This window comes from Balaenoptera musculus, chromosome 20 (assembly GCF_009873245.2).
Source record: "Balaenoptera musculus isolate JJ_BM4_2016_0621 chromosome 20, mBalMus1.pri.v3, whole genome shotgun sequence".
Lineage (NCBI taxonomy): Eukaryota > Metazoa > Chordata > Mammalia > Artiodactyla > Balaenopteridae > Balaenoptera > Balaenoptera musculus.
Genome location: NC_045804.1, coordinates 50,503,250 through 50,510,965, shown reverse-complemented (window position 1 = coordinate 50,510,965; position 7,716 = coordinate 50,503,250). Strand labels below are relative to the sequence as shown.

Here is a 7,716-nt window from a genome sequence, read left to right as displayed (position 1 = left end):
CTAATTGCTGGTCTTCTTTTGTTTCAGTCTAAGCTTCTTCCAAATCCTCTCCAGGGCCACTTTTCCCATGAAGAAGGTGATGGCCAAATTACGCTTGTACCAGTCCCTGTTACAATACATGTGCTTCCGAAAATTTTTACTTAAAAATTCCTTGTAAAAGTCAGCCATTTCTTCTGCATTCAGTGTTGCTTTTTGACCTGATTCAGCTCTCAGTTCCAGGCCTTTGGCTTTTAGTCTTGAGTCAATAAATTCTTCTTTTTCCTAAAAGAAGACAGCTATCAGAACTCCCTTTCTTCGTCTTTTTGTTTTTCCTTGGCTAGGACACAGCTCTCAGTGCTCTGGAGAAGTCTGGATGTGGATTTCCTGAGAAGTGGCCCATCTCAAAGCCTTTAGAAAAGTCAAATTCTGGTTTGCCCAGAACTGTTGGTTCCGTTCTTGTGTTTCTTGTCTTAATTCTCTTAACTTTTGTTCCAATGATGATTCATTTTCAGGGATGTAAAAGTGAACAGGTTGAAGGTTTGAATGTTTATCTGGGGGTCCTATCCAATCATGGCAAGATTTTCTTGGAGGGCAGAATCTCGAGACCTGCTAGTGTTGGAGGGTTTCCTGCAGAGTGGGGGGATGGCCGTGGCTCACTGTGGGGACAAGGACACTGGCAGCAGAAGTTCTGGGAAGCACTCCTTGGCGTGAGCCCTCCCAGAGTCCGCCTCTTGCCACCTTCTTAATGGATGATCTTGTGATCCCCCTGGGGCACATGTCCCCCCAGTTTGGAGACCTCTGTGCTTCTGAATGACATTCAAGATGCCTCACCCCGAGATTCAAGGCCCTCCTCAGGGTGGCCCAAGCAAGCTACAACTCTGGACATTTCTCCCACTCTTTCCAGGGTCACCTGCTTATTACAACTGATAAAAATCCTTCCTGTTCTTTCAGGCCAGCGTCACAGACCTCCCGTAGGGAGCCTGGTGGTGGGATTCCCAGGTTTGGAGCCCGGCCTCTCTGAATTGCTCTCTGCACGTGCTCCATATCCCAAGGTGAAGTGTACTCAGAGGGGACAGCGTCGCCTTGCATGAAGAGGCAGAGTTCTAAAAGTGGCCCCCAAGATTCCATACTGTCCTCCCCAGCACCTGAGAACATGCTGAGATATCTCTCTCACAACTGTTATGTTACAGGGAGTGACCATTACCTATGGCCGTACACATTGTACCGGGGGCTGGCTTGTAAATCAGCACCCAGTGTATCGTGTTGTTTGTCTGGCTTTCTTCATAGTGTCTTATCACCTCTGACTCCTGTTCTTAAGTTGTTGTGTATGTCATGTACACAGCTGACCTTAGGACAGGAAGATTCTCCAGGTGGGCCTAATCTAATCCCAGGAGCCCCTTTGAAAGCACAAGGGGAGTCAGAGAGATCTGCATCTCGAGGAAGATTCCAGGCACTGTTGCTGACTTTGCAGATGGAGGGGCCATGCGATGAGGAAGGCAGGTGGCCTTGAGGAACAGAGGGTGGCCCCCAGACGACAGCCAGCAAGGAGGTGGGGGCCTCAGTCCTACGGCTGCAAGGAACTGGATTCTGTCAACAACCTGAAGGAGCTCGGGAGCAGATTCTTCTCCTTTGCCTCCAAAAATGAATACAGTCCTGCCAGCACCTTAATCTCAGCTTTGTCAGACCCTGAGCAGAGAAGCCAGCTTGGACTTCTGCCCTACGGAGCTATGAGCTAATAAATGGGTGTCATTTCAAGCCACTAAGTTTGGGGTGCATTGTTACTCTGCAATAGAAAACAAATACACGAGGCTATGTCCCTGAAGACCTTGCATAATTCAAGGTATATATTCTTTTTTGTTTTTTGGCCTCGCTGCGCAGCTTGTGGGTTCCCTGACCAGGGATCGAACCCAGGACCCCTGCTGTGGAAGTGCAGAGTCCTAACCACTGGACCGCCAGGGAAATCCCAAGGTATATATTCTTTTTTAATTTTTTTTATTTTTGGCTGTGTTGGGTCTTCGTTTCTGTGCGAGGGCTTTCTCTAGTTGCGGCAAGCGGGGGCCACTCTTCATCGCGGTGCGCGGGCCTCTCACTATCGCGGCCTCTCTTGTGGAGCACAGGCTCCAGACGCGCAGGCTCAGTAGTTGTGGCTCACGGGCCTAGTTGCTCCGCGGCATGTGGGATCTTCCCAGACCAGGGCTCGAACCCGTGTCCCCTGCATTGGCAGGCAGATTCTCAACCACTGCGCCACCAGGGAAGCCCCCCAAGGTATATATTCTTAAAGGGATAAATGTAAAGAGTTCTCAGGGTGCCTATATCTACCGCCATGTGGCGTTGTTTTGTTTTTAGCTACTTTTTAGTTTCTCAGGATTATCTCTGGTATCGTACAGGTGGCTTGCAAGTCAGCCACCGGGTGTATCATGTTGTTTGTCTGGCTTTCTTCACAGTGTTTTATCACCTCTGACTCTCACCCTAAAGTTGTTGGCTTTGGCGTATTTTTCGGCACTGGTCCAAGGACTGCTCCCTAAGCAATGGGTTGGGAATATGGTTATAGGGTAGAACCAGCTTGCAGGAACATCTTATTCCTGTATAAGATGCAAACAGAAGAATCACAGATCTTAAGTGTACAGCTATCAGCAGTTTTACAAACTGAACACAGCCTTGCAACTGGCATCCAGTTCAAGAAGTAGAACATTTCCATCGCCCAGAAGTTCCCTTCCAATCACCACTCCTGTAAGGGTGACCATTATTCTGACCGAAACATCGTAGGTTTGTTTGCCTGAATAAACCAGATCGTAAGCGATAATACCAGAGTAAGCCAAATTAACAGCCCAACAATCACCAAAATTACTGGCCACAGTCCCAGTGCATGCAAACAACGTGGGGCTTTTCAAGACACAGACAAAGGAGCATGCAGCCAGGGCTTCTTATTTTACGCAAGGGATGTGTTCCTGAATATCTCATGTAATGTAAACTCTCCTAACTCAGGTCTAGTTTTCTCACTGAAATAACTGTAACCTAGGATTCCCGTGACTTCACATTTGGTCCTAAAGCGAGACTTATTAACATCTTTAACATCGCCCAATTTCTAATTTAGCATAATTCCAATCCAGACACTCCTCTCTGAACACAACACTCCCTGAACTCTCCATGGGGCTGTGAGGGACCACTTTTAGCATTTCTGGGACCCCGGGGCCCAGCTATGGTGACGGGCTGGGACCCTGGTTCTGGGGGCAGCACACAGGTCCTGGAGTCCAGCTGCCCACATCCCGTCCTCCCTCTGCTGTTCCTTGCGGTGTGACCCTGGGTAAGCTCTTACCATTCAGGATCTCGGTTTCCTCATCTGCGAATCGAATAGAGATGTGCTCGGGGGGCTAATGAGAGGAGGTAATGAAGGAAAAAGCACACAGGAGTCACTGGAGGTTTGTTGGCACCAATCCCGGCTGAGTGGGAAAAGCCTGTCCTCCGGCCTCTCCCCGCACTGCCCCCTACGCAGCTGGGAGGACTTTACTCCCCCGGAGAGCAAAGCCATTCAGCCCCAGGCTGGGGAGTCTGGAGGCTGAGCCCCAGGGAAGCCGGGCCCAGGCTCAGATGCCAGGGTCACAGGCCTGGATTGGGCAAGAGCGGAGATCGGCCCCTCTGATCCCGGTCAGGGATATTTGGAGACACCACCAATTCTGGGAAATTCAGAGGCAGGAAGTGAAAGGGGGGAGGGGCAGAGGGGAAACTGCAAACTGCACCCTGGCCCCTCCTGGCCTGGCCCCCTCCCAAACGGTGCCATGAGTGAGGTGACTGCATACAAGGAATGGGGACAGACCGGGGAGACTCCCCATCCCTGGGAAGAAAAGAAGAGGCAACCCATCCCCCGCTCCCAGCCCCACACCCCCAGAGTTCCAAATCCAGTTCTACCTCTGTTTACGTCCAAAGTCCCGGGCACTGGAGATGCCAGGTTTGGTGTGTTTGGACACATAGACACGCAGACGCACAGACAGGCAGACGCACAGGGCTCAGGGCCCTCATATGGACCCTGCCCCCTCCTCTCCCACCATCCAGGGCTGTCTGCGCACCCTAATCCGCCAGGCTTCAGCCCGTTTCTTAGCCTGGGATCTGCGCAGCATCGAGGGACCCAGGAGTCAACCTTGAGACCTTCAGCAAGTAAAAGGGGAAGAAAGGCTGTGGGAGGGGACTAACTGGGGGGTGGGGTGGGGGAGGGGATGGAGGGGACCCATGTCAGGAGGACTGGGGATGGAGTAGGAAAACTGTAGAAGATGGATTTTGGATGTCAGGCCTGGGAGGGAATGGGAGCAAGAAGAAAGGTCTCCGTGCAGCTGCTGATCACCTAGAAAGGGACTGGACCACACACCCCAACTCTGTTCCGCCGTAGCCTCAGCCCTAACCCCAGCCTTGACCTGATCCCAGGTCCAGCCAGCCCTACCATGACAAAGGAGTATCAAGATCTTCAGCATCTGGACAACGAGGAGAATGACCATCAGCACAGAAAAAGTGAGGAGAGGCCTCCCCCCCATTTCTGAAAGGCGAGCATTAGGTGGCTCTCGCTCCCTCCACTCAGCTCCTGCTTCTTTCTGTAACCCCGACTCTCCCTGGGTCTGCCCCACTCCCAGGGACACCGCGTCTGAGCCGCCCCTCTTAGGGGAGGTGCAGGGTGTAGGGCTGGATTTCCTTTCCTGGTGACGGCTGCCCCCAGGCTTCTGCGTGACCCTCCTGTCCCTCACCTTGTCACCGACTTCTCAGGACCCTGGGGAGGGGGGCGCCCAGGGGCGTGGGACTAACTGGAAGAAGTTAGGCCTCCTTCTTCTTTCCTCTTTCAACACCCTGTGAGCCTTGGCCAACTGTGTGAGTGTGTGTGTGTGTGAGAGTGCGTGAGTGTGTGTAAGTGTGCGTGTGTGAGTGCGTGAGTGTTAGTGTGTGAGTGTGCAGAGTGTGTGTGTGAGTGCGTGTTAGTGTGCTGAGTGTGTGTGAGAGTGCGTGTATGTAAGTGTGCGTGTGCGAGTGCGCTGAGTGTGCGTGAGTGTGCGTGTGTGTGTGAGTGTGCGTGAGTGCATTGGTGCCAGGGATCAGTTTGGTCAAGGGGAAGATTTCTGCGACGGCTCTGAGGGATCTCTGGTTGGGGGAGGATGAGGCTCTCTTACATCAAAAAGCAAGCCCCCTTTCTTTCTCCTGCGAGCAGGGATGTTGCTTCGGCTGAGCCAGGATGAAGTTCTTGGTGGATGGGAGTGGGCAGCGACCTTCGATGGGGGAAGGAACTGACGGCAAAAATGGAGGGGAAGCCCCCATATTCCAGCTCACAGGGACAGGGCTCCCGGGTGGGAGCAACTTGAGGGACCTGAAGTCTGGTTACTCCGCCTCTTTCCCTGCGCGCAGCCAAAGAGGAGTGGGATTCGACGGGAAACCAAGAAATCCACTCCTCTTGCCCCACCTGCAAGGCGCTCCCCCCCCCAACCAGTCTCCTCCAGCTCGCAAACTCCATCCATCCTCCAGGCTGAGTTCTGAGGCTGCAGTGACTCAGCCCGGCCAGCAGGTGTCAGCAAAGGCCCAAGGCCTGGGTAGGGCTCCGGCGGGTCAAAGCTTCGCGCCCCTCCCCACCTCCAGTTGCCTCTGGCTTCTCCGGGCCACCCACCGCCCGAATTTCTTCATCGATAACGTTCCTCCTAGTCGGCTAGAGGAGGCTCAGGCTGCTCTCCTTCTAGGACCCCAGAGCTGCCCCAGGCTCCTGATATCCTCTCCTCTTGCAGGGCCGCCTCCTCCCCACTCACTCTTTCGGCGTCTCTGCTCCGGACCCAGCCTCATCCTGATCTCCATCGGCCTTAGCCTCCTGCTGCTGGTGGTTGTCTGTGTGATCGGATCCCAGAGTGGGTTCCCCAGGGGTGGGCTGGGAAGGGAGCAATGTTGAGGGTGGGTGGGTAGGGGACGTGCTGGCTGCTGTGATGGTAGATACAACCTCCTAATTTTGTCCTATCCACACCTTCTTCTGCCCAGACTCCAAGCTGCAGGAGGAGCTGCGGGCCCTGAGAGAAACGTTCAGCAACCTCACAGTGAGCACGGAGGCCAAGGTCAAGGCCCTGAGCGTCCAGGGTGAGGAGGGCTGGGGCTGGGGGGGCTGGGAACGTAGGGACACTGGGACACTGAGCAAGTCTCTCCTTTAGGAGGAAATGTGGGCAGAAAGATGAAGTCCCTGGAGTCCCAGCTGGAGAAACAGCAGCAGGACCTGAGTGAAGGTCAGCGAGGGAGCCTGTGTGCGCACAGGCTTCCGCGTGCAGGATACAGGGGTCTCTCAGGCCAAACCGAGGGGCCTTACGGCAGGAGCGTCTGTGATCCATCTTCACGCCCCAGCACGCAGATGACAGAGCCTTCCCAGCCCCAGTCTTCATCCTGACTTCCTTGCCCTCCCCCACTCATTCCCCTCCCCCTCTGCCCTCTGTCTCCCCAGATCACTCCAGCTTGCTGCTCCACGTGAAGCACTTTGTGTCTGACCTGCGAAGCCTGAGCTGTCAGATGGCCGTCCTCCAGGGCAACGGTGAGGGGGTGGGTGCTGCCCGGCCCCGCTTTCCTGCCCACTTCCGCTCAGCCCCTCACCCTCCCTCTGCCTGCCCCCCCCCCCCCCCCCCCCCCCCGCAGGCTCTGAAAGGACCTGCTGCCCCGTGAACTGGGTGGAGCATGAAGGCAGCTGCTACTGGTTCTCTCGCTCGGGGAAGCCCTGGCCCGAGGCTGAGAAGTACTGCCAGCTGGAGGACGCCCACCTGGTGGTTGTGGGCTCCTGGGAGGAGCAGGTGAGGGCCTGGCAGGGCTCGGCTGGGAGGCTGGCAGGTCTAAGGAGAGATCACCAGCCCCTTCTCTCTCCCCAGAAATTTATCCAGCACCACATGGGCCCTGTGAACACCTGGATGGGCCTCACTGACCAAAACGGGCCCTGGAAATGGGTAGACGGGACGGACTATGAGTCGGGCTTCAAGTGAGTGTGTGCGCCCCACCGTCCCAGCCTGGCGGGTCCCAGCGCGCCGGGGGCTGCTCGGCTTGGCCGAGGGTCTGGGCCCCTCGGGCCTGCATCCATCTGGTCTCTTTAGGAACTGGAGACCAGAGCAGCCGGACGACTGGTATGGGCACGGGCTCGGAGGAGGTGAGGACTGTGCCCACTTCACAGATGACGGCCGCTGGAACGATGACGTCTGTCAGAGGCCCTACCGGTGGGTCTGCGAGACACAGCGGGACAGGGACAGCGAAAGCTAGCAGCCTCCTCTCCCCCTAATTTATTTCCTCAATGCCTTTACCTGCCATAGGGCTCCTGGTTTGGGGACCCTCCTATCTGGGGGCTTCTGGATTTTCATCTAAGATTTGGAGGGAAGGGGGAAGGGTGGTGTCTGAGGAATGTAGACTGATGTTTGGAGGGGCGAAGAGATTGAAACCCATGCCACTTTCTGTGGTTTGCAGGTTATTATTGTCAACTTGTTTTTTAGAGTAAAAAGAAGAGAAATATATGAAACATTCTGAGTTGTCTTGTTGTTGGGGATTAGGAATTGGGATTGGGCAGGTTGGCACTAGATAGCCTTGGGCAGGCAGCGGGTCATCCTGAGAACTGTCTGGGCTTTGGGCCAGGTGGCCTGGATTCCTTATTTACAGGTATGTGAGTTAGGGCAAGTTATTCTGCTCCCTGAGTCTCAGGTGTAAAGCGGCATTGTTACTGGTGTTACTGAACTCAGTTTCGGCTGCTTGTCTCTCAAGAAT

At 54.7% G+C, this 7,716-nt stretch overlaps 2 protein-coding genes across 4 annotated transcripts; one reads left to right on the top strand and one right to left on the bottom strand.

The window, feature by feature from the left end:
* On the bottom strand, nt 1–2,304 carry LOC118887373 (cytochrome c oxidase assembly factor 8-like). Its single transcript, XM_036838170.1, has 3 exons — nt 2,299–2,304; nt 388–588; nt 1–261 (listed from the first exon to the last, which is right to left on the bottom strand). The coding sequence occupies exons 1-3, from the start codon at nt 2,302–2,304 to the stop codon at nt 1–3; spliced, it is 468 nt and encodes a 155-aa protein (XP_036694065.1).
* Nucleotides 2,305–3,935: 1,631 nt separating this feature from the next.
* On the top strand, nt 3,936–7,469 carry LOC118886091 (asialoglycoprotein receptor 1). Of its 3 annotated transcripts, none has more exons than XM_036835281.1 (9): nt 3,936–4,127; nt 4,396–4,479; nt 5,730–5,846; nt 5,974–6,069; nt 6,141–6,212; nt 6,425–6,511; nt 6,613–6,764; nt 6,840–6,946; nt 7,059–7,469. In XM_036835281.1, exons 2-9 carry the CDS (start codon nt 4,413–4,415, stop codon nt 7,219–7,221), a joined length of 861 nt encoding a protein of 286 aa, XP_036691176.1. In that variant the 5' UTR covers nt 3,936–4,127; nt 4,396–4,412; the 3' UTR covers nt 7,222–7,469. The 3 variants fall into 3 exon arrangements, with proteins under 3 accessions (XP_036691176.1, XP_036691175.1, XP_036691178.1); XM_036835280.1 differs by having other exon boundaries at nt 3,936–4,131; XM_036835283.1 differs by lacking the exon at nt 6,141–6,212 and having other exon boundaries at nt 3,936–4,131; nt 7,059–7,468.
* Nucleotides 7,470–7,716: the final 247 nt, after the last annotated feature.